The sequence below is a fragment of the Mytilus trossulus genome, unplaced genomic scaffold (assembly GCF_036588685.1).
Source record: "Mytilus trossulus isolate FHL-02 unplaced genomic scaffold, PNRI_Mtr1.1.1.hap1 h1tg000373l__unscaffolded, whole genome shotgun sequence".
Classification (NCBI taxonomy): domain Eukaryota; kingdom Metazoa; phylum Mollusca; class Bivalvia; order Mytilida; family Mytilidae; genus Mytilus; species Mytilus trossulus.
Window position 1 is genome coordinate 3,543,730 of NW_026963340.1, and position 27,878 is coordinate 3,571,607.

General features: G+C 32.4%; 1 protein-coding gene across 1 annotated transcript; it reads right to left on the reverse strand.

The window, feature by feature from the left end:
• Window positions 1-867: 867 nt before the first annotated feature.
• Window positions 868-27,601, reverse strand: LOC134702028 (deleted in malignant brain tumors 1 protein-like). Its single transcript, XM_063563135.1, has 27 exons — window positions 27,582-27,601; window positions 26,691-26,854; window positions 25,993-26,143; window positions 25,352-25,515; window positions 23,538-23,685; window positions 22,487-22,650; window positions 21,973-22,120; window positions 21,092-21,249; window positions 20,285-20,438; window positions 18,695-18,864; window positions 18,117-18,267; window positions 17,579-17,730; window positions 16,689-16,839; window positions 15,278-15,447; window positions 13,222-13,339; window positions 12,649-12,821; window positions 11,422-11,563; window positions 10,598-10,785; window positions 9,295-9,439; window positions 8,738-8,895; window positions 7,835-7,979; window positions 7,033-7,196; window positions 5,664-5,830; window positions 4,972-5,113; window positions 4,069-4,274; window positions 2,861-3,011; window positions 868-922 (listed from the first exon to the last, which is right to left on the reverse strand). Exons 1-26 carry the CDS (start codon window positions 27,599-27,601, stop codon window positions 2,862-2,864), a joined length of 3,963 nt encoding a protein of 1,320 aa, XP_063419205.1. The 3' UTR covers window positions 868-922; window position 2,861.
• Between the last annotated feature and the right edge of the window lie 277 nt (window positions 27,602-27,878).

The following is a 27,878-nucleotide window of genomic DNA, read 5'->3' on the forward strand; positions in this document are numbered from 1 at the left end:
TTTTAATATGGAGGTATTTATTTTTCATGCACTGATGTAAACAGTACTTTTGACGTTTCTTAATTCATATTTTACTCTTCATATTATGACACTACTTCATTGGCAGAAAAGTAAAGAATATTGATATTTTATTTCAAAATTTATATTTCACACTTGATACATTTGATATAGAAAAAAAGAAAATATGGCACGAGAAACTGTGAGACAGCCCTCAACTAGACGACGTGGAAGTTCGAAATTATAGGCCACCGTTCGGCCTTCAACAATGCACAATATCTATATCTGAAAGTATGCTATTTATTTTAGGAATGCTGGTTCTCAATGCTGTCCAATATCGTACTTTGTTTAGCCTTTTTTAATTAGTTTGGATTCGAGCGTCACTGATGAGTCTTTTGTAGACGAAACACGCTTCTGGTAAGTTGAAAAAGGTTTAAACTCATCCAATCAATACAAAGCACAGAATAAAATAAAAGACGGATAGATTAAGAGAAAAAATAGCAACTTATAATTGCAGCTGCTATTCAGACGTTGTGAAATATTTTATATATACTTCACAAATGACATAAGAGGGTATTGCGTTATAGATTCTAAGAAATGAAATGGAATTTTATGCGACTATCATACAAGTGAGAAGTTAAACTAGTTATAAAATCATGGATAATCAACAAATTTCTACCTAAAATGCCTGTATCCAGTCCGAAATATGACAGTTGTTATTCGTCCGAATGTTGCGTTAAACTTTTTGTTTCTGCTATCTGCTGACCAACTTTACGTTTAGAATTTTCCATTGACTTTTTTAATTTTTAAATTGTTTACTTTCACTTCTTTTTTTTGTATTTTGCGATAATAAATAACAAAACAAAAGTACACCTCATATTTTATTGAATCTCATGGAGCTGATCGTAAATTCTCCACATTAAACCTGCAAGACAAGAAAGGAAATAATCAGATAAACATTTATAATGAATCAACCTTTTTGTAACTTTCTAATATCCTACAAAATAACAAAAGACATTAAGTCGATGCTTGACCGAGGGTCGGTGACACTGCTGGTGGACGTTTCGTTCCCGAGGGTATCACCATTCCAGTAGTCAGCACTTCGGTGTTGACATGCATATCAATTATATGGTCATTTTTATAAATTTTCTGTTTACAAAACTTTGAATTATTCGAAAAACTTAGAATTTTCTTACACCAGGAGTTGATTACCTTAGTCGTATTTGGCACAACTTTTTGGAATTTTGGGTCCTCAATGTTCTTCAACTTTGTATTTGTTTAGCTTTTTAACGGTTTTGATCTGAGCGTCACTGATGAGTCTTAAGTAGACGAAACGCGCGTCTGGTGTATAAAATTATAATCCTGGTACTTTTGATAACTACTAAGTATAATAGTACAGAGTAAGAACATAAAACTTAACCAACGACTTGCAGAATAAAAGAATTATAGATGAGGGAATTAGAACATAAAGATGGCTCGCGGGTATAAATCATTTTTTTCTAAATGAAGGAGTTCCTTTTTCTTTTCTTTAAATGAACTTGATGATGAGTTTTGTTAATTGATTTTGCCATGTGATTATGGTCTCTCCGAATAGATTTTCCTCAAAGTTCAGTATTTTTGTGATTTTACTTTTTATCATATACTTAATATAAAAATGAAATATAAAAAAATGAGTATCCGTTCATTTAAGCTCACAATCTGCATTTGGAAGAATCGTTCATTTTTGGTAATATACTTTATTTTTGTTGAACTAATATGAGAAATATAGGAAATATCGAAATAAAAAAAAACAAAAACAAAAAAGAAAACAAAAACAGAAATCACATAATTTTACAATTGTTAAGTTTCAGTACAGCTTATTAGAAATAATAATTAAAAGAATAAATAGGTCACCGATGAGTTCAAAAAGATGTTTCAAATTTAATTTAAAAAAATAACATGTTTGCACCATAGGATACATGATACAAACATTTGTTTAAGTCATCTGGGGCCAAAGCGAATCGATGTTTGTGGTTGATTTTGTACCATATCATAAAGAAACAATTAATAGTGTAATAAATTTATAATGGAAAAAAAGATTGTAATGTTTGTTGTATCGAGCCTACTTTTATGAAACGTCAAAATAAGTGTATACGCTTTATCGGAATAAAATGTAACACAATAAAAAAAAACTATCAGATAATTGTAAAGAATAGACAAAAATCAAATATCTTAATTAATTAATTAATCTGTTTTATGCGTTACTCAATCAATCGATAAGTATATTAATAATCAATGTAAATTACAAGTTTTTAAAGGGAAATGACTGTTATTTATATATACGTTGTGAAGGATTTTTTTTTAAAGGAGGGGAAACATACAATTGATTGATTGATTGTTGGTTGCTTTACGCCGCATTAGCACAAAAAGGCTATATCGCGGCGAAGGAAACATACAAGGGGGACATTCAAATGTATAGATCAAAGATAAACTGACAACGCCATGGCTAAAAAGAAAATTACAAACAGAAAAACAATAGTACACTAGACAAATCATTACAAAATCTACAGAATAATGAACAAGAACCGTATAAAAAAACTGGGGACAATTTTAGGTGCTACAGAATGGTAAGCAGATCTTTCGTCACGTGTGGCACCCGTCGTGTTGGTCATTTCCTGACTTACCCGGTAAATAGTCTTATTCTGTAGGCCACATTCATTCATAATTGAATTTAAGTCAAGGTGAAATATTTCCTTTACCATCCTTGGATTTAAAATTACACACTACATACTGCACACCCGATGTTACAGTTTCAAGATATATTAAAAATATTTTCAAAAATATAAAAATGATGTGTCTTGTTATCAATATAATAATAGCAAACCTTAGTCTTCCGTTGTAGTTATACTTTCAGATAAAACATTCACATTTCTTCTTGTCTTTACCATTTTACATTCTAAAGGTATTGTCCAATTTTGCCCTCCGGTGGAACTGTACGTTATATTGTTGTTATATGTTATATAACCGTTAGAAATCTGTTAAAATGAAAGAAAAAAGGCAACATCGTAAATATGAATTTAGATATATGAAACATAGACAGACGTCGATTCTATGACTTAAAACAGCTAAAATGTGTATTGGTCATTCGAGCTGTTGTTAAAGTAATTTTTGAATTGGATTTCTAAAAAAAACGGGTTAAACAAATAAGCATAAATGACTTATTTGTTTTAATAGAGATTCTAAAGCTAAGAATAGATTCATACACAATAGTTAGCAGATAACATTTATTTCGAAACAACAGTATCAGGTAACAATATATTTTCGTTTTTGGTAAGGCTTCAGCGCATGGAAAGTCAAAGTTTATAAGATCACAACATATATCGTCTGGTTAGGCTTTTGCAAATATGTATAAAGTCATGAAATTTAACTATGCAATGTGAATGTATTATGACGTGAAAACTTAAATAAAGTAATCGCACCCCGCAGTTGAGAGATACATACTAAAACACGTATTTGTGGTATATGTGCATTGTTTATTCATATGTCACATTGTTTATTCTGAAAAATGTTAAAATACTACGCATGCCATGTACTTCATAAATATATGAACCATAGCTACATTCAGACCCACGCCCTTAAAGCATGAAAAGGTTTATCAAAGTGTTTAAATTAAAATATATCCATTTACTCTCACGAATATAATGCACGTGTTGTTGTCATAAGCAAACCATCCCTCGTTTTTCAAAAACCCTAAAAGCATGCACGAATAACGACTCATGCAATAGAGGCTGAACGAAATTAAAATGAATTCAATCTAGCCGACTCATATAGTGGCGTTTAAATAACAAATATTTGAATAGTAGTTGATATAGCTTACATATTGAATGATACAGCACGTTTAACATTGTTACGAAATAATTAAATAAATAAAAAAAGACGCAAACTACACTTAAGGGACATTCAAACTCATAATTTGAAATAAACATGATACACTGACACCGCCAAGAAAAAACACAAAACCAATAAACAAACAACAGTACACAAAGCACAACTTATAAAACTAAAAAAATAACACAATTGTATAACTTTTACCCTTTTTGTTGACCCACATCCTGTATATTGCTGTCCAAACAAAAGCAAATCTCCGATGATCTGACCATAACAATCAGTTCTGTTAGATAAAACAATGTCTGAATAGTTTAATTGTTGATGAACCATTTGTAGTAATGTTATATTGATAGCTGCGCCCCATCTGTCTGGTTCACAGTTAACGGTTACTGCATCTCGTAAAGAAAATGCTGCAATAGTCAAAGTGTAAAATGTCGTTATGTACGAGAAACGAATTAGTAACATCATAGATATAGGAAGATGTGGTGTGAGTGCCAATGAGACAACTCTCCATCCAAATAACAATTTAAAAAGTAAACCATTATAGGTTAAAGGTTAAATCATACATATTAGAATATTTTTTTTATTTTTTATATTCATTTAATCTAAACTTGCTATGAATTCATTTAAGAGGTTACATGTATTTCTTTCTAAATCCATTATTGAACCTTAATCGTTGGAAAGATAAAAGTTCTTATTATAAAATATTTAAAAAATTTATCAAAATGTAAAAAAACAACAACATAATACAAAACTAACTTACAGTTAGATCATGTTACCAAAATTGCACTAGCTTTCATAGATATTTGCATTTACCAATTGATTGCTGGTTTTGAAATATTGTGTACGTGTCGTTAATAATTTCTTATAAGGAAATATATGCTAAGTGTTTTCCGTTTTTAACATAAAAGAGGTACGAAAGATAGCAGAGAGACAGTCAAACTTATAGATAAAAAATAAACTGACAACACCATGGCTCCAACATACAAATCATAGTACAGAAGACACAACATTGAAAACTATAGACTAAGCAACACAAAACCCACCAAAATCTGGGGGGATCTCGGGTGCTCCCGAAGGGGAATCACGTATAAAGAATCTACTCACGTGACCAATGTAGTTTGAATCCTCTAGCATTGCCTTGTCCATTAGTTTTAAACCTAATCCAAAATTCATCCGAAACAGCGGCAGCTATATACGATGATGTCGAATAGTAACCAAGTTCCGTTCCAAATGGCTGACTTCGTATCTACGAAAAACTTTTTCGTTAAAATGGTTTGAAAATGTACATTCAGGTTTTATGTTGAAGCATAATTCAATAAACAGTTATTGTCTTTTAATTTTGGTACACATTCAAAAAAGATACATATGCATTTCCCAAATTATTTTTCCATATTTCGAATTTTTGCAAAAAATGGTTTTAAGGAGTCAGCCTGAACTCCGATTGTAATTAGTATTTATAGAATGTGGAAGTTGAAGCTTTTTCCCTCTAAAGGCTTCCTTTATATAAGTGGCACAGTATATGTTTATAATGTAGTATCTTTTACATGTATAGCTACATGTAAGAAACAAATTTATGTGAAGCAGAAAAAAACACGCTTCGTTTAGGACTTAACCTTAATGGTTTAAATTGCGACACTGTGAGTTTTCGTTACGTTATAAGCTAAGATATGCATTTCTAGCTGTATTTCAGGCCCATCGGTGGCCTTCGGCAGTTTCCTGTTATTTAATCGGGTTGATGTCTCTTTTACACATTCCTAGTTTCCATTCCAAATTTGTTTGTTCAATTTTTACGATACCTCAAGAAAATCCCCGTTGTCAGCCATCTGTAATACATCTGTAACCATTGAATAAAGTCCAGGTGGAGGCTTTATAATATAAAGACAGTCTGTATTAGAATTGTATGGTCCAGGATAGTTAGCTGATGTTATGCTCCCTGTAGACGTCCTGTATTCTTTAATACAATCTGAAATTGCAGATACTATGATTTAGTATTGAGTCGCATTGTTCGTTTGGATATATAACTGTTAATAAAACATTATTTAAAAAGGAAACATCATCAAAATGTTGATACAAAGACTATATTTCATCGGAAAACTTTTGTACTTGAATTGTATCTTTTTGGTCGTTTCCGATCAGTTATACCAGTTTTATCAACAATGCTTGACAAAAGATCAAATTTAGAGGTGATGACACACGATATATATGTGAAGCAGAAAAATATAGATACACGTGAATACTTTAAAAAAATAAATAAACGAGAAAAGAAGAACACTTGTGAGTTTAAATGAGCTCACTAATTCCAAACTGTTCACGAGTTTATGATTATAAAAAAATTCGAATGTTGCTTTTTGAAAACCTAAAGTTCATTTGGATAGAGTGTATGCAACTTTTATTTAACATCAACATATTCTTCTTCTTTTGTTTTTCCCTTTCTAGTGAAATATTTAGGGGGCAATTTGTATTATAATCATTTGAATTTGTAATCAGATGTTTAAAACATTATATGCATTTTATATAAGAAATCAGTGTATTTCTGATCGTTTTATTATCATGTTGCATTTGTTAAGAGATGAAGCAAAACAAAAAGTTATATACTTGTTCTGAATGCCATCTTTAATTTAATGGAAGGATAGCATTTGTTTTCTTTTTTCTTCCAAGTTTGATGCTAACGTGTTATACTAGATATCGTTTCTTTTTTCCATATATTAAAGCAGTTATTTAAGGAAACAAACACATCAATGCCAGTTCCCTTTGTGACTGAATATCGAAAAAATAGTATGTTAGGATTCGTGCTAAAAATTATTTTATTACTCTCTAAAGTGTTTTGTAGTTTTGATTGTCTTGCGTAATTTTCCACCTATGTATATTATGTGTCAATTGTTTCCCCTGTTGGCGTCATTTCTCTCAATCTGGGTCCTAAAACGACAACTTGTGATTAAAAATGCTTAAAAGCAACATTTCAGTGTATTTAGTTGTCATGGGAATTATTTGTCATCACCTCTAACTAATTACTAGGTCAAACGTATACGATTGCCAAGAGAAATACTCTCATATTTCAACAGATGTGTCTTATTAACACGAATACAAGGTGCGTATTTACACGAAATAAATGTAAATGAGGTACCGCAACAGTGTGACTTTCCTAATCAAAACATATGTTCTTACCAAAACACCTGAGATGAGCATACCGGTGATTACAATTAGCAGTTTTTGTATATGTGCATTGTGATATATGCTCCTCCCAACCATTGCAGTGTATCTGGTCAATACCAAAAGGAGCCGAGTGTAGTTCCATAGTAGGCAGATGGTAAAAGTACGGTAATGTGTTGCTGAATAAAAATATACTTAAATATATTTAGTTATTTTATTTTCTCTATTGATATACTTCGACAAATAAAAAATTTCATATTTAAAATGGGTACTTTAAGTACAGTAGTATGTCTGTTTCGCCAAATATAAAGCATTACCAGGCATTTTTTTCTGCTTTTGCTAGTCATATTCCTTGCATACATCTGTTCCGTTGAAAACAAAGTCAGATAATATTTTCAATCCCATTGACCATCTAAACACACCTTCTTAAATCTCCATTTATTCAGTCAATACGATATATTAGATGTTCTTTTCATTTCAACAGTAAAATTATTATTTCTTTATCCCCTTTTTTTTTAAAGTGACAAGATGAAGCCCTGTTTGAGTGTTTATGAATTCTCAGGATTAGGGGGTTCTGTGTGTGATGTAAGGATTTATAAATTAAAAAAAATGTTTAGATTACAATCATTAAGGTAGCAAAGTGTAACACAGAAAACAGACTCAAAAGTAAAAAAGAAAAGGCTGAAATCCAAAACCACTGACAAAGTAAAACGTCTTAATTGGGCAATCAATGGGACAATTAAAGAATGTAATAGCTATTTCATACAGAGGCGGTGCACATGTGCTTGCTGACTTATATATATATATCAACACTTACTGGTATCCCATCATTGAACATAAAACTTTGGCCTCGGCAAATCCAAAGTTTTTATCACATAGACTACCCCATGCTCCACCGTCAAGGATATCAACACGACCTTCGCCTACCGTCTTCCCTCCACTCAGTTTGAGTTCAACTCCATCTTGAATAAATATTTTAAAGGTTAAGAAGAAGTGCAAAACGAATGATTTCCAAATGTGATCTTAATATCTGTAACTGTTATATCTATTGGGATGCAGTCTGACTTGCATCTTATCACTAATTTAGAAAAAGATCAGTAAAGAAAAGATTTTTAAAATAATCTCAATCCATCTCCCAATTCAATTAGGATCCTGAATATTGAAGGCATGGTGAACATAATTGCTATATTAAGTAAACGGTCTAAATTTTTAAATGACAAGTGTTTTTGCCATTCCGTTTCTTCCTCTTGATTTCGACTTTTTATTACCCCTTCTGTATTTAACAACAGTTTGAAATTTCAATTATTAATCTAACGATACGAATAAACTTTACTAAAGATATCAGCATTGCTAATAAATGTTTCAAATACATTTCGCATGTCAATTGAGTGTGTAATATTTTGTATTTGACAAAAAACATTTAGACACGCAGGGTAAATACAATTGAAAAGGTCGAATTCATGATGAATTTTAATGCAAACTAGCATATAAATCTGTAGATGTGTAAACCTTTTTGAATAACGTATAACATATACTTTTAATCAAGTACACAGAAGTTCATGTAGCTTGTTGTTCGGTGTGAGCCAAGGCTCCGTGTTGAAGGCCGTACTTTAACCTATAATGGTTTACTTTTTAAATTTTTTTTTGGATGGAGAGTGTCTCATTGGCACTCACACCACATCTTCCTATATCTACATTATATACATATCATATATCGTACCTGTACAATCAATTCCGACAACGCTGTCAGTGCACACTGTTTTGTCAAAGTCCCCTTTACACTGCCCAAGATCTGTTTCATTTCCATTACATCGAATACTACCAATCAAAACTGCAGAGGAGTTCCGGGGTAACGAGAAGGAACGTCCACTTACATTTCTTAAATTAGATTAGAGATGTGTAATTTAATGAAATTCAATTAACCAGAACAAATACTACTGATATAAACACAATTGTGTTATTTCTTTATATGACACATATTGTTTATATCAACCTATTAGATACTGATGGTTGCTTTTACATCCATAACTATTTAATAGATGATTTCTCACATGATTTCAAATAGCACTGCTGATTTATTACGTTTCATTTAAAGTAAGTATCACTTTGGAACTGTTAATCATTCTGGAGTTCATAAACATTTTGTTCTAACTTGCTTCACATAATGGTATAGGTAAAGCCTTGAATTAGAATGTATATTCATGTGTTTTGTCGATATCTGAGAAATTTGCAATCATACCATAATTTTTAAAACACTGTAATGGTCAAATTACTCACCTAAATCCAAGCATCCGGCAAACAACAGCGGTATTTTTAGAATTCCAGAATGAATCACATATAGTTCCCCATTTGTTGTTCACTTTTAGGGTCAGTTTCCCAATACCGTTTGTCGTACCATCAACAAGTTTAATATTGTTTCGTCCTAGATATAGATAAGAAAATCATTATCAGGAAAGAAAACTATTCAATACTAACTTAAATATAGGGACATCACTCTATTCTTAATCTATCATGTTATTAATATGATATGGGAGAAACATGTTGCTTACTATCCCACTTTATATTGATACGGATTCATGTTAACCTAACTATGTGCCTGTAAGTGTAGGGTTCGTTCTCGATACTTTAAATCGTATAATAAAAAAGCAATAAATGAGGTTGTTAGATTTGATGTATGCCTTTTTGTGCTTCCTTGTTAAATATTTGTTTAATTTCATATTGATTAAGATTAAAACAGAATGCTGTCTGCGGTACCCCTTGTTTGACAATTTTACCGATTATGTATGTTTGTTTTCTTAATACAGGCACCGTTTTTATCATAATGAAATTTGATGAGACTGTCGTACAAGTGAGTGGTTTAGCTAGCTATAAAACCATGTAAAGAAAAAGAAATCAAATCACAAAATTAATGAACTCCAAGGAAAAATCAAAACGGAAAGTGCATAATCAAATTGCAAAATCAAACGATAAAACACACCAAACGAATGGACAACAACTGTCATATTCATATTCAATCCACCATTTTCTACATAAGAAAATGCCTGTGCTAAGTCAGGAATATGACAGTCCTTATCCATTAGTTTAATGTGTTCGTGCATTTAATTTGCCATTTGATAAGAGACTTTCCGTTTATAATTTTCCTCGGAGTTCGGTACTTTTGTGATTTACTTTGTATGATACAATTTTCATGATTTGTAATACTACTAATCCTAAGTTAGACTCCTTTTTTAATCATTATTTCTAAAATACAAAGCAATAGCGTGGATTGTTTTACAACTATTTAAATTAAATACCATACAAAGTACGTGATGTAAGGCATCCTACTTAATCAAGCATAACATGTTTTACTTTCATCTACTTTTGCATAATGTGTGTAGGGAAAAACAGAAACAGACAATGTGACTTGGATGGAGAGTTGTCTCATTGGCGCTCATACCAAATATTCCTATATCTAGTGATTTCAGTATTTAGAGCCGAATTGACCTTTCAATGGTATGGCTAGAGTTAACTTTTGAAAGGTGGATTGCAAAGTGTTAAGATCATTTTTTTTATTTCTTAATATACATAAGTATTTGTATACCTATAGATGTAGGTGCGCATTTAACACCTATGTCATGTGAATGTGGACATTCGTCTCTTCCCCATGGCTTATGTAAATTACAAAATAAAATATTTTCTTCTTCTCCGGTGCACTGTGGTTCCAATTTAAAAGATGTACCATTCCCAGGCCCAAACCAGGAGTCCTTATACAAAGTTGCTGAATTACTCCTGTTGATAAGATAAGTTTGAAGTAAAAAATCATGATATACATGTAGCTTGCCTTTATAGCTTGGTGTCGGTGTGAGCCAAGGCTCTGTGTTGAAGGCCGTACCTTGACCCAAAATGGTTTACTTTTATGAATTGTTATTTGGATGGAGATTTGTCTTATTGGCACTCATACTACATCTTCATATACCTATGATATATATGTTAAGCTTTTTCTGCATATCATATCATTAAAGAGGACGGTCAATGTGGGTTTTTTCACGTTTTAGTAATGAAGATTGTAAGATTCTGTTCACATCAGAATAATTCTACGATATCGTTCCCTAATATATTTTTTCTCTCACTATACTGATGATATTCATTTTGTTTGTGTTTGACTGTTTAATCTTGTATTGTGAGCTGAATATTATAAGGTTTGTTGCATTCCATGCTCGACTTCATCTTTTGTCTTTTTTTTTTTGTTTTATAAAGTCAATAATTTTTCTTTAATGAGAGTGTATACGTCTATTTATATATTTACGTGTATGCAGTAAAAAACAAAACAGACATGATATTCAAAAACTACATTAATACATTACAATATTGTATTTATTTATACACAGCCCATAACTTTAACAGTGTTCGCAATGTACAACTTACCAATAGCCTAAACTTTTACAGAGTACCGTAGCAGCTTCTGTGTTTACGTTCTGATCACATATACTTCCTTGCTCGCCAAAGCTGTTAGTCAAGAACGTGCCTTCCGTCAAACTTTTCCCAGTTAATGAAGATGTTGATTTGACTTTAGGAATACAAATAAATGGTTGTATAAATTTATATAATTTAAAGGTGCGAAAATTAACCGGCTTATGAGGTTTTTTTCGGAGAGGTGGTTGAAATTACATGTTCTTTATTATTACTATTATCTTAATCTTACAATTTAAAATGGAACGTACATTTTGAAATTACAAAATCAAACAGATCGTTGGATTTCCCCTTTGAGTGGTTTTACACTAGTCATATTTTGGTCCCTATATAACTTGCTGTTCAGTGTGAGGAAAGGGTCAGTATTAACGACCGTACTTTGACCAATAATGGTTTACTTTTACAAATAGTGACTTGGGTGGAGAGGTGTCTCATGGGCATTCATGCCACATCTTTGTATATATACTAAAACATGTCAAACAACTGTGGTATTCTTGACTAAGTGCAATCAAATCCTTATGTAGAAAATAGTTAATTGAACCAGGTTTAATAGCTAACTGAAAACGTCATTTGAATAACGGTCGCATTAAATTTAGAATTTCTCTATCAATGGCGACTTTCAAGATAGAATACACAACTTGCATATTACCTCTTTGTTCTTGTTGTAGCCATGTCGGCAGGCAATGTCTTCTGAACAAAACTATTATAATCGATCACTCACGAATGATGTTGGCATAATGTGGTTCCAATAAGTAAAATGGTTTGGGAGAAGAGTATTGTTAAAAGTGAACTAACGCAATTGATGCAATTTCACTTGTCTCTTTTTTGTTAACACGAACAACATATGTGGAGCAGGATATGCTCACATGTCTGGCACACCTTATAACCGTGGTTGATTATGGAGATCGTGTCCTTTAAACTTAAGATTGATATGATAAGTTTTGTAAATTTTTAACTGTCTTTTTTTTTTCTTTTTCGGTTGTTGTTTTCTTTGGTATAGCTTTGTCAGATCATATTTTACTTTGACAATACTTTGTCTTCTGTCTTTTTTTTTTAAAGCCTGCATTTGCCTGATTTTCATGAATATTTCATACTCCATATAGTTATTTGTTCCTGATAATAAGAAAAAAGACTATCTATAAATGTCCTCACCACAATGTATAGATTCAAGTGTATACTTACTCATACACGATATGCCAACATCCTGTGTGTGGTCACATTGTGGAGGTCCTCCCTGTGTCATGCGACAGTGTAACAAATCTATTTCTGTACCATCACAACTTACATTTGAAAACGTTGCCAATCCTTTGCCATTGCCAAAATAACTGTTATGGAAAACTTTTCCCACAATATGACTGCGAAAAAGGAAAAGAGAAGCTATATATAATCAAAACGCTTATAGCTCCAATTTTGGATTACCAAAAATGTCAAAATACATAGCAGGTATTTCTGAACGAAACGTTAAAAGTAACAATTAATTATCTTTCAATGTAATCTGCGCCTCTCGTTACCATGTTGTAGAAAATGCCTAAATGTGATGCTCGACAATTTACATTGATCAGGCCCTCAAAGACAAAGATAGAATAGTCAATAATGACAAAAGAATCACAACATAATTGCCATAACTATAAATGGTCGACGTTTCCATAAATATTGGGTTCCTTATTTATTTATTTGAATAATTTTCAAACTTTTTAAATATAACCAAATGCTTACAGACTGATAGGATGAGGTGACAACAGCTTACAGACATACGTAGCGTCTGCATCATTAAACTTGTCATCACATAAAGTCGACCATGTTCCATTTGTCTGGATTTCTAATCGGCCTTCCATTGTATGAGCTCCACCAGTTAGTCGAATATTTTTAGATCCTTTTAAAAATAATCATCATTAAATATTAAAAAAAGGTCATTGCCAAACGATTTGATTTATCGCCTTAACTACTAGTATCTTTATTGTTCTATAAGTAAGCTCGACTGAATATAGTGTATTATTTTTTCAAAGACTCTAAAGAACGACATGTATTGAAGACGTAACAATTTATTTTTTTTATAAAACAGCTTCCAAATATAAAAGAGGGACGAAAGATACCAAAGGGACAGTCAAACTCGTAAATCTAGAACAAACTGACAACGCCATGGCTAAAAATGAAAAAGACAAACAGAAAAACAATAGTACACATGACACAACATAGAAAACTAAAGAATAAACAACACGAACCCCACCAAAAACTAGGGGTGATCTCAGGTGCTCCGGAAGGGTAAGCAGATCCTGCTCCACATGCGGCACCCGTCGTGTTGCTTATGTGATTACAAATCCGGTAAATAGTCTAATTCGGTAGGTCAAATTCATGAAAGGGAAGGGGATTGTAGTTACGACGTAAGGAACATATCCGATATCATTTTTGAAACGGTTATTCCATAACGGTCAACCAACTCGTGATGGCGTCCGTAAAATTTACAAAGGGATGATTTCAACTTCACCATTTAGAACTCTTGGTTTAATAGCTTCCTTGTGAGCAGTAACCCTCTATCAAGAAAATCGTGATAGGAAATGCAAGCACGGGAATATCGTATCAATTGGGAGATATATACCCCGTATGCAGGTGCTGCTGGAATGTTGCTACTTAGAAATGGAAAGTTCACAATTGGAAAGCTGAAATCATCTCTTTTGTCGTAAAGTTTTGTCTTCAACCGACCCTCATTGTCAATTTCTAGATGTAAGTCAAGATATGAAGCCGACTCAACTGTATCTGTAGTATCCTTTATCTCCAATTCGATGGGATAGATGCGATCCACATAGTCACCAAATTTTGAATTGTTTAGTGAAAGAACGTCATCTATATAGCGGAAAGTAGAGTTAAAGGATATTGCTAACTTCTTATCTTTCTTCCTAAGAAGTTCATGCATGAAGTCAGCCTCATAATAATAAAGAAACAAGTCAGCAAGTAGAGGGGCACAGTTTGTTTCCATTGGGATGCCGACAGTCTGTTGAAAAACACGTCCTCCGAACGTAACAAATATGTTGTCAATCAAGAAATCAAGCATCTTGATAATATCGGTTTCAGAGAATTTTTTGTTTGAAGCAGAATGATTCTTTACAAAGTATGATTTATCCCTCCCTAAGACAAGATACTGTCTACTGTAACAAGATGAAAGAGGATTAGAATGTATGTACTCTAAAAGATCTTTGGATTTTTTAAGTATCCACATCTGATTTACGCCACCTCTATAATAGGCAGTTTCACAATAACTTTGAAGCCCGTCTTTGATTGCTGATAAAATGGATGTTAATAATTTAGAAAGGGGTTTCGTGGAGCACTTGGAAGACCCAGCATTATACCTTTGTTTGTAAGGACACTTATGTAGTTTGGGTATCCAATACAGTGATGGAAGATCCAGTTCTTCCTCTTTGGTTGAAATACCAAAGGAACAAAGAACAGACCTATGATTATCCAGGATTTCCTATTTGGTAAGTGTCGTGAGGGTATATGTTGGGTTTCCAAGTGAATTGTCTATTCCTAATTCGTTTATCAAGCAATTAATGTAATGACTTTTACAGATAAAAACGATGTTATTTGGGGCTTTGTCTGCGGGGACAACAACACATTCATCATGGAGGTCAGATAGGTGTTTAGCAGTCAGCGTGAAAGATATTATAGTTGTTTGATTTTGGTCAGTATTTCAAAACAGTCAGATTAAAGCGCACACATCAATACGAATTATTTTGTAGTGATGTCTCTAATACTCAGACTTCCCCTTTGATTTTGACGAAGAACCTGTTTACATTACATATAAATCAATACGCACTGCATGTAACACCAGCCTCTTCATAGTTGGTACAGCTATGCTTACTCCATGCCTGTGTTCTACAGATATTTATGTCTAATTCGTTACCATAACAAGATAGGTTGTCCAAAAGGATGCTTTTATCACTTGTTCCAAAGAAGGATGCATTTTTAGGTTCTGCAGTAAACGTGCTGAAAATAAATTGATAAAACTGAAAGGTTAATTATATGAATATAAAAAAGAAGATGTTGTATAAGACATCTGTCCACAAGAGACCAAAATTACACATGAGACAAATGTCCACAAGAGACCAAAGTTACACAGACAATAACAACTATAGGTCACCATACGGCCTTCAACAATGAGCAAAGACCTTACCGCATAGTCAGCTATAAAAGGCCCCGATAAGACAGTGTAATACAATTCAAACGGGAAAACCTACGGCCTTATTTATATAAAAAAAATTAAAGTATATTTCCCAGACTCCATAGTTCTTCGAGCTAGATAGGCCATCGTTTTAGAATAACCAAACGCTCTTTGAACAAGTATCAAATACATATTTATGTTCTCATCTATTTGAGCTTGAATGTAAACAATTAAACAAATTCACAAGACATGACAAAAATGTGTAAGGGTTCCGTGGAACCCAGTGTCTCGCCTAGTTTTTCTGTAAATCGCAGGCTCAACAACAATGAGGAAAAAAATTAGTGTTGTCAACGGTTAATCTGTTAACAGGTTAATCGGTCGAACGACCGAATACCGAATACTCAAAACGCTAACCGGTTAACCGGACTTTTTTTCAATTTCGATAGATTTGATATAAATTTGTGCTGAAAATCAAATCATTAAATAGTTATGTTTTATTTAAAAATTGTCTTCGTGGTAATTAGTTTGACAGATTAATTGTCCAGTTAATTGATTGCTATTGTTAATCCTTAAAACATAAAATTAATTAAAGTTCGGGGCAGGATCTTAATATAATTAGTAAACATGTCCAGGATAGTTTGAGAAAGTTATTAAGATTCTAAAAACTTTAACCACAGAGTGAATGTTTTGTTTCCCTGCAGAAAAAACTAAGTCCATTTATAGTAAAATACGGAAAAAATGGAATTTTATTTTTACAAAATTTACTTCTGGAAACTATCTTATGATCATAAACAAGCTTCTGTCAAAGTTTTGTAGAAATCAAGTATAGTTTAAAAAAGTTATTAAAATTTCAAAAACTTTAACCACAGAGTGAATATTTGTTGACGCCGCCGACGACGACGGAATGTAGGATCGCTTAGTCTCGCTTTTTTGACTAAAGTCGAAGGCTCGACAAAAATGATTTTGAAATTCTCAATTAAAAATGTTCCTTTATGAACCATTGTTATGGGCAACCTTTGGACTTTAATTAGTATTTTATGTTATGAGACAATATAGTTAATTATACCCTGGTTGAAATCCAATCATGTTACAAATCACAGCTGCCTCTTTGTCTCCAAAGTTTGTATCGCATATGGTACCCCACTGTCCATTGTGTTGAACTTCAACACGTCCTTCCCACGGACCACCACCATTCACCAGGCGTACTGGTGTAGACACTGGAAACCAAAAGGCTTACATTTTTGAACAGCGGTATACTACTGTTGCCTTTACTTACATATCATAATACTTGTTATATGAAGTCTTAAATATTATTTTGGTAAAACGTTATACATCTGTTCCGTGCTTAATCCAAATTGAGCAGTGTTCATGACTCGTCTTTACGATCATGATTTGCCATACAAAATGGGCGTGTATCAAATTTACGTTGCTTCATGACAGAAGAATCAAATCATATTATGATATACAGTAGTTGTATCATTTGCACTTATACCACATCTCCCTATATCTATAGACATAATATATAGTGTTCATGTTAACAGCTGATGTCCCTGATTTACAAAATAAATTGCTTGGACAAAAATTAAAGAAAGAGACAGTGAAATCGAAAATATGAACACATCATGATGCTGCTAAGTGTTTTGAAGGCCGTAAACACACTGCAAATAGTGTACCATTCAGAATATAAGTAATTTGGTCTGATTGTCTGCTTGTCTGGGATTTTTTATATTATTATTGTCAGTTAATTTTTAAGTTTGAATGTCATAAACAGCCCGGAAATTTGGTATGTGAAAATGATGATTAAATTACAGATATTTAGGAAACATAAATATTGTGTATATTCTCCAAATTTTTTTTTTTTAATGCATCTATCGAAAAAAACTTTGGAAAATAGTATTGAATAATTTCCAATATCAATTCTAAGAGTAAAAACCATTTGAGAACCGAAATAATTACCACATGATATACCAACTGTGTTGTTACATGTTTTGGCTTTCCAGTTTGGAAGACATCCTGAAATATCATGTTCTGTTCCTGTACATGACAATTGTTCCAACCACACTGGTCCTGTAGACTTTCCAAACTTATTATCCAGGAAAACGTCTTTGCTATGAAAATGTAAGGCAAAAACATTAAAAACAAACCTAACTTTCATTGTTTTAAACTATTCTATCGACTCAGGAACAAATGTTCAATTAAATTTAGCCCCTTAATATACCTATCTAAGAAAAAAAAACACCATAAAGTTTCGTTTGTGTAATTGTGAAGACAAATGTTTGTCGTGCTTTAATCTATGCTTTCCGTGTGACAAATTAACGTTAACTTTTGTTTGTCAAATGAATGCTTTGTTTGTGACCATTGATTTTTCTGATATTTTTTTATACTTCCTTAAAGTTTGTTTATATCATCTTGATGGTTTCATGTTGTTTTTTTCCTCATAATTACATCACATAATTTTTCATTTAAAAAAAAAGACAAAAAACAAAGATAATACCTGTCCGTGAATCCAAGCATTTTACAAATGACATCAGCATCGTTTTTCTGAAAACCTTTGCCACAAATTGATCCCCATTGTCCGTTATGAAGTACATCTACGCGTCCTTCGAATCCCATTTTACCATTAACAAGTCTAATCGGAGTTGTTGCTATAAGTAAAATTATGGAAAATCTATGTAAAGCAGACAAAAAAGAGATTTACTTTCCAAATATTCTGATATTTCATTAAAACCCTGCACCATTGGACATCATTTCTAATATTTTCCTGAATATACGGTAATTCTTTCTCCTTGCTTTACATCATTATTTCATTTTAACAAACATTGTTTTACATATTATTTAATAATGTGAATCCAAATCGAGGGGGCATGGGTGGTACATGTGGTAGGAAGAATCGTAAAATTTGAAGCGTGATTCCTTAAGGGCAATTCGGATATTTTAATACTTATATATGTTTAGTCTTTCAAATATTTTTGACACTTTTTTTTAAGGAGGAATGTAAACAAAAGGATGATGAGGATAATAATGTATTATGAGTTGAGTTTCTCTATCGACAATATTAAAATTTTTACTTACGACATCGTATACTCTGATAGGTCATGTTGCCGCATTTCGATTCAAATTCATTTACAGTACAAAGTCCAATATCTATTTCAGACCCTGTACAGCGAGTTTTTACTGGATTTGTATTCAGTAACGTTGTCTGGAATGACGTGCTTTTCAGTAATATTGGATCTGTACTAAAACTGAGATAAAATGGGACAATGTTTTACGAGGCTTAAATTATCATACGGAAGAATTGTTCCAGTTTAAATTATTTTGATTGATTTATGTCTCGAAGTTAAATGTGGTGTCTTTTGCACTGAACGAGCATTCATAGCAGTGTTGGCAAGCTGAATCCAATCTGCAGTTGTGTAATTTTCTAGCTTTTTTCTGCTTTTTTTCCGGGTTGTTGTCTCTTAGACAACTCCGTGTTTCCGTGTGCAATAGTACGAGATGTTTGCTTTCCACTATTTTAACTTTCAAATAACCTGTATATCATCAATCTACGTTGTTCAAGTCATATTCTAATTTAGAGCTCCTGGAAAGATATCTTTATTATTAATGTTGATGATGGCTGTAAGTAATGTCAGGTAAACGTCGTTGCATTGATGCCTTTATTTGTGAACTGAAAATTAGCCATGGTACCAACCAGTGCTGACTATGCAAATAGCTGTTTTTGTTGTAATGACAAAGTCTGACTTAAATTGTCAAAGAGGGTTGTATTGTACCTGTCGACAAAGCTACCAAAAATGTGTTAGTGGTGTGTCGTGAAAATTACACGGCTGTTCCATTGTTAAAAAGGTAAAAAAAAAAAACAATGAACTTCATGACTCGATCTTCCCCATCATGTTTTCCGTCCTGTATACGTTTACGCATGTGTAAACGTCTTTCAGCATGTGATACGTAGTAGAATTTCATAAAATGTTTCGAACAAAAATAACGTAGCTTCTAAATTTGCACCGGTACTAATCTCTTGAATGCAAATTGCCAGTGATTATTCGGATAACCATGTCATTAGGCCATTCCATTTAATATCTGATAATGGTGAATGGATGGTCCTTTCTGAGGGGTGAACAACTTATACATCCTAGGGGTGAAATTGTGGGTTTTTTCAACTGACAGGTACACTTTTACGTAACCATTTCTGAGGGTCTTGCGACAGAAAATAATTTAAAATAATTACATCTTAGGGGTTACAAAAATTCCTTTGTCAGATCTAAGGGGTGCTTTGGAATGTAGAAAGTTTCCTATTATGCACTACCTGGTATTGGATTTAAAATCCTGATGGATACAATCCTTGCAGTAAAACATTCTGATAGGTCAACTTGTCCCATGAAAGTCCATCCACCCAATATGAATAGAATCTCTACATCTGATAATTCTTAATTTATAGATCTGATAGGTAGTTTTTCATGATGTTTTTTTCTGATAGGTATGAACACAAATCTCCCCATCCATCCCCACTTGTCAGAAATTAACTGAAACGGCCCATTAGAGAGAACACTGGCTTAACATTTTGACAAATTGACGTTTAACTTATTGTTCAAATGACTGCGAAACAGATTAAAATGTCGGGCGGTCAATTAAATTTATTTTATAACATTCTACCTCAAATCAGCATACCTCATGTCGAACCCCAAACTTTGACAAATGACCCTTGCAGTATCCATACTTAGGTCGTTAGCACAGACAGGATGCCATTTATTTCCATTGTATATTTCAACTAATCCTTCATTTCCAACTTTACCACCTCGGAGTCGCACTTGGGTATCTTGACCTATTAAATATTTACTAGATTATTAAGGTTATGTTAAATAATGTGTATATAAGGAGTAAAAATAGTTATCAAAGGCACCACGATTATAATTTAATACGCCAGACGCGCGTTTTATCTACATAAGACTCATTAGTGACGCTCAGATCAAAATTGCCAAACAAGTACAAAGTTGTAGAGCATTAAGGACCCACAATTCCAAAAAGTTGTGCCAAATACGGTCAAGGTTATCTATTCCTTGAATAAGAAAATTCTTAGATTTTCGAAAAATTCAAAGTTATGTAAAAGGAAATAAGGCATCTTACATGTATTAATCACACTTTTTGTTAATACTATAATTGAAATACAAAACATTAATACGCAACACTGATAAAAATATGTTTAATATACATGTAATATATTGCATGTTGTTCAAAGTGGAAATGTGCAGTGTGTACCCAGAATGGCAAATAGTGAACTAACAAAGCGTATTTAAGAAAGAAATAAAACTTATTGTATTTAAAAAGTTCTTAATGGTTTATTGTCTATTAAATAGTACAATTGACAAGCTTTACTTTGGATACTTATAGTTAAAAATTATGAATCGCTATTGGTAACCTAGCTCTCATATGGGCGTATATTTTCTAAATATAGATATACACAAATAATAAACTGACCACAAAATACAGCCGCTTTCTGCTGTTTGCAAGTTTTTACTCCAAACCCATCTGATTTACAAAGTGCAACATCTTCCTCGTTACCCATGCACTGTAGTTTATCTAACCAAACCAGTCCAGTACTGTTGCTAAATGTTGAATTTGCTACTCGAATGTTCCTTATAAAATAAGATTTAATAAAAGTTTTGTTTCTCTACCGGACAAGAAGTGATTTCGACCTTCAAAATATAGTACTGTTATAAGAGTTTGCATGGATTGATTCTAACATTAACACAACAAATGACAGCTTGTGAATGCTACTTGTATTGTTCGACATGGTAACAATTACTGTAAAGATAAAAAGTAAAATAGTGAAAATACCAAATTGTAGGAATATTCAAATGGGAAAGTCCCTTATCAAAATCTCAAACACATCATACAATGTGTAAGACATTTGTTATATTCTGGACTTGGTACAAACATTTCCGTATGCAGAACATGATTAATAAAACATGGTTTTATAGCTGTCTCTCACCAGGTTTAATCCACCATTTTCTCCATTCCAAAATGCCTGTACCAAGTCAGGAATATGACAGTTCTTGTCCATTCGTTTTTGATGCGTTTTGTTATTTGATTTTGCCATGTATTATGGACTTTCCTAATTGATTTTCCTCTGAGTTCAGTATTTTTGTGATTTTACTTTTCACATGTATTACAATCGCATAAAATTCAATCATATTGATACTGAACAGAAGATAAATTAGACTACTTTAAAGCATTTGACATACATGTGTTAAAATGAATTGAATAACTAAAATGTGTATATATTAAATAGGTTAGCATTGAACGATACTTCATTTTTCTTAATGAAGATATCACTTATTCTGTACACCTGTACATACCCCTGTTTATATCCCAACATTTTACAGATGACAGCGGCATCTTTGTCATCAAATTCGTTGCTACATATTTCGCCCCATTTGCCCGAATGATATACTTCCACAGTTCCTTCGAATGGGCCTCGTCCACCATAGAGCTTGACCTTAGTAGCTTTATACAAATCGATTTTAAAAGGATAAGTCGGCAACATTTGAAAAAAAAACATAATACAAGCACACAATATATATATATGCATTATACAAACTTTTTTTTTTAATTTTAAGGAACTTTCAGAATCATTTTTTTTTCCATGTAAATTATGAGGAAGATATACTATGTCTTATTCTTGGAAACACATCGAGGCAATGTTAATATGCACATCTAATTAATGTGTATCTTATAAGTCTTTTGTAAAGAAAAGGCCTGTTGGGCGTTCACACTTCTATGCATAATACCGATAATGATCATTATAACCTACAAATTACAAACCATTTTATAATACATTTCGTTAAGATAAAGAGGGAAACAAAATCTTACCACAGTCGATTCCGATATCGTTAGCGTGGTTGCAATGTGAATTTTCCCAGTTTGAAAAAGTACAGTCTTCTATGTCCATTTCCTGACCAAGACAGTTTATATTTTCGAAAAATATTTTGCCTTTGCCTGGTGATATCACTGGTGTTTTTAGTATAGAAGCATCCCTGTAGATACAACATTGAAAAAAATTAGGTAAATGTAATTAAAACAAAAGGAGAGATTTTATCGGATAATTTATCAACTCAACCTATTGTGTCTTATGACTTAGAGTAGAAACCTTTTGATTTAAATTTGTTTTTGCTTGGATATACTTTATTATGAGGTACTTCCAAAGTAGATACTTGAAGTGTTTTTCCTCGTATATTTTTTAAATAAAAAAAACTATTGTTGTGTTGTCATTTGAAATTTCATTGCCTTTTCTTTAATATCACACACAAATATAAACCAAACATCATTACCGTATTAAGAGAATTTGTTATATAGGGATAATAACTGTCATTGCTTTGGTATACATTTTTTATCTTAAAACTTATATACGCATGTTCTTTTTGTATAGTTTATGAAGGTATGATAGTGTGTGTATTGTTGTGTTTTTCTTTTTTCTTCATTTTCTAGAGATATAGGGGGTTTGAGATCTAAAAAAAACAGGTTTAACACCGCCGCATGTCCCCAGTCAGCCGGAGGCTCTGGGTTTTGTTTGTATTTCATTTTTTAATCTAAGTTCATTTTCATGTTCTGGAGTTAGGTATCAGGTCCATTTTAACTAGGACACTGATTGTTAAGAAGCCAGCTTGGGCCAGACTCAAGATGCCGGATATTCTCACTGCTTTGAAAACCAATTGATGGTGACCTTCTGCTGTTTTTGGTCTATGGTCGAGTTGTTGTATCTTTAACATATTCTCCCTTTAAATTTTCATGTTTATGTTATATATCATATATATGACATCAAAAGTTGTAATCAATAAATGCTGATTTATTAAAAAGAAATGTCTGTCGTGTATATAGAAAAAATCTATATACTAGATGTATTATGCCTTTATTTGTTACGTACGAGTTGTTATAACCCAACATCCGGCATATAACAGTAGCATGAGCTGCATTAAATGATGTGTCACATACTGTACCCCATTCACCATTGTGAAATATTTCGATACGTCCATTAGATGGTTTTGTTCCATCAACTAGTTTAACCATGGTATCTAAAAGAAAAGTGTTATGTCCATTTTTCTTTAAAACAAGAACATTGAACGCGAAATGCGGGGATATTATATTACATATATAGCTAATTATTAAAACTGTTGGCATGAATATAACATAAAAGCGCTGCTTGAATAAGGGTATGTAATACAAAGTTTCCCATCGAAACAGGAAGATGGAGAAATGTACCACGAAATGAGAGGATTTGTCCACTTTGTAAAGCTGGTCTTGGAGATGTATACCACTATATATGTAAATGTACCAACTATGAAGTTAAGGATTTAAGGGGGAAGTTCATACCTCCATATTATTTAAAATATCCAAATGAAAAAAAAGTACTTGGCATGCTTAAATATAGTAATAGTAATGTGCTGTCTAAGCTGTCAATTTTTATTCAAAAGGTAGAAAAGATGCTTGTCTAATTTAAAACTGTAATAAACACAAACTTATTTTTGAAGATGTATAATTTAAAAATGTATTATGTTTGTATGATGAACTATGTTGTAATTAATATTGTGTATATAAATATGCTCCTGTTACGCAGTCTTCTGCGGCTGAGTTTTCTCTAATAAACTATCAAACTATCAATATAGTTAATGTTTAAAATAATAATTTAATATATAGTGTTCATAAAATGATTATGTTTTGATATTATTTTGGTCTCGATTGATCAAAATTAGACAATGTAAACTATTTTTTTATTATAGGATGAAACCCTTTTAATGAAGAATATTTCCGTTCGATGTAAATCAAATTGCACGAGCGTTTGATTTAAAAGTTATATATTGAACTGGTTAATAAAATTACTAAGCTATAGAACCAAATATATGCATAGAAGTAGCATCATTACTGGTACCTCATTTGTGGATATCTGTGGTATTTTATTGTTAATGAACATCTCTATTGCGTACTTAACTTAAATAAAAGTAATAAATAACTCATTGTAAAAGATGCAATATTATAAAAAGATTTCAAATGATTCTATTGTTCACAAACTGGATATAGTTAATGCTAGTATATAATGTTATATAAATAAAGGGAACTAATCACAGATAACAGACACATCATGCGAATGTGCGCACTTTTATTGTAAACTAATTTTACTATGAATTTAAGTGACTATAGATTGTAATATGACGTGCTTCCTTCGTCTTGTAAACAAATAAAGGCAACATTAGTATACCGCTGTTCAAAACTCATAAATCCATGGATAAAAAACAAAATCGGGGTAACAAACCAAAACCGAGGAAAACGCATTAAATATAAGAGGAGAACAACGACACAACACCGAAACGCAATACACACAGAAACGGACCAAGCATCAGACAAAACACCACGAGAATAACAAATATAACAACACTGTGATAAAAGTCTCGATATAACTATATTTAGCGCATACTCAGAGATATAAATAAAAATGGATGTAACAACACGTAACTCCATATGTATTGGGAAAAAATAACCAACCCTTTGACGACTTTATTGTTTTAAAAATTGCTATTCAAAAAGATCAAATATGTTTCGTATTCAGGTGCATAATTAACAAATTAATGCAAAGAGCTCGGAGAAATCAACAAAATCAAAATAAAATAAAATTCAGCGAAAGTCTAATAAAGTGTTCTGACCGTATTTGTTCTATTTCAATCGAAATAAATTATGTGAACTAACCGCAAATAACAGAGACATCACGAGAATGTCCACACTGTGATACACCCCATCCTCTTGATCCACATTTTCCAATATCGTCCTCTGTACCATTACATGCAAGCTCATCTAACCATACTCTATTTGTACCTTCTCCGAAGTATGCACCACCAATGAAATAAGGGTTGCTGTTAAGTAAAGGTTATACTAAATAATAAAACGAATAAGCCCATGTGTATTTAGATGAAATTAAATGTTTACGCTTCAATATAAAAAATATTTAATGTCTTTTTCCTCGACAAATCTTTATATAAAGCAATACTTGACATATCATATGGCGTTGTTGTCAGGTGAATATTACACTCGTCTGGTGTTTTATGCATGAATTGAAAGATGATTTGTTTGTGTGCTTATTGTGCAGCATTTTCTATCGATAAAATCTATGACTGCTTTTAATGTAATTTTTGGTTTAACAAAACATTTACCGATTTTTTTAAAACACTGCACGAGTTCATTTAAAATTAATGTACGAAAACATTCAAAGGTCTTCGATCACCGCCAATTACCAGTGGTGTCATTGTTTTTTTTTGTTGTTTTTTGTGCCTTGAACTTATTTACGGCTTATGAGTTAGAATGTTTCTTGGTATAGCTCGCCTCTCTTTTACCTTGTATTATATCCTAGTATCTGACACACAGTAGCAGCATCTGTGGCGTCAAAATTCTTATCACAAACAGTTCCCCATGCATTGTTATGGAAAACTTCTAACCGACCTTCTGATGGTCGAACACTGTTTACTAGTCGAATTTGTGTACCGCCTGCATTAAGGAAAGTAACAAGAATATCTTAAGTATCTATGTTTAAATGTGTAAATGGCTGGATACAGTTATAAGAAGAAGTTAATTTGATATGTGTATTTTCACGTATTTAAGGCGTACACAACACATAAAAGGTTGATGGAATATAGAAAATTGATAAAGTACTAAAATTGTTATTCTTTTACAAATATTTGAGAAAACTTATAATTCTACGTATATATTGGGTCTTGTAAATTTATATATATGTCAAATTCAGTATGCGCTATTAACATGATTAACTTCTGATTTTGCCATCTGATTAGTGACTTTTCCTTTTTGAATTTTCCTCGGAGTTCAGATTTTTGTGGTTTACTTTTTTTCTACAAATGTAAAAAATGAAATTAACAAAATGATGCTGAATGTTGATAAATACGGACAAAAGCGTTGGTTGTATGTCCATTATTGTAACGAAGCGCTATCACGCTCTATACGCATGTGTGTCGTTCACCGCTTTTACGTCCCAATTAATTATAGAAAGAAGCATTAAATTCCAAATTGAAACCTTTACCGCAAATAATTCCAACAGCATGATTTTGTTTACACGTGAGATGTCCCCAACCAGTAAAATTACAGGCCGCAATGTGATTTTCTAGGCCAGTACAATTTAGTCCTGATATCTTTACTTCTGAAGTTCCACTTCCGAAATACGCGGAAGACAGCACAGTCACGTTCCTAGAAGTAAAAAATATCATTTAACAAAATAATAGTGTCAATATGACAACTATGTATAATTAGTGTCACTTGACGGATGCAACATGTGCATCGGAATCTTCTTACCTAACTGGAGAATATGAGATCACCGCTAGCTTTTGGTGAGGTTCGTGTTTTTTTTTTACTAATTTTGTGTGTTGTTTACTATTGTTTGTCTCTTTGTCTTTTTAACCATGGTGTTGTCAGTTTATTTTCGAAGTTTAAATGTCCCTCTGGTATCTTTGCCCTTATTCTTTGACAATTTTCGCTGATACGATTCATTTAAACTGTTTTCTGAAGAGTGGACGATTGGGTACGTGTTTAAAAGGAACACAAAGTAATTGAAGTGACAAATTTAAACAGAAATGAGGACATGTTTTCCATTCAGAAGGTTTCGAGCATCACTGAAGATACATTGATTGTCGAAATGCGTTTATGGTGCAGACAAATTGGTTCCATTGATGTCATTTCCGGAGCACCTGCGATCACCCCCAGTTTTATAGGGGTTCGTGTTGCATAGTCTTTTTTTTGTAGTGTATTCTGTACTATTATTTGTGTGTTTGTCTTTTTCAGTTTTAGCCATGGCGTTGTCAGTTTATTTTCAATCTATGAGTTTGACTCTCCTTCCGATATCGTTCGTCCCTCTATTGTGCTCAATATGATTATATCGTACTATCGCAAATCAATAATTAATATAATTTCTATTTACTCAGTGTCTAGTCCAAGCATTCTGCATATAACTTGACCATCCTCGGTATTAAATGTGTCATCACAAAGTGATCCCCATTCATTGTTATGGAATATTTCTACTCGTCCTTCATTGTAGGCAGATCCATTTACTAATCTTGCACCTATACCTAAATCAAAATATGTTGAAATAAAGTTTAGCGCGATGAAGAGTGATTCATATGCCAGTTTATGTTGACGATTCTATGATAAATTGGTTTCATGAAAGAAAAATAGAACAGAACCATAATGACAATGATATGTAATAAATGACAAAATA

Excerpts from the sequence above, each read along its gene's own strand:
- LOC134702028 (XM_063563135.1), bottom strand. The coding sequence starts at position 27,601 with ATGCTTGGACTAGACACTGA. Across the intron at positions 18,865-20,284 it reads AGTTTGGGGTTCGACATGAG|TTTTAGTACAGATCCAATAT; the intron begins GTATGCTGATTT and ends ATTTTATCTCAG. Across the intron at positions 3,012-4,068 it reads GATGTGGGTCAACAAAAAGG|ATTTCTAACGGTTATATAAC; the intron begins GTAAAAGTTATA and ends TCATTTTAACAG.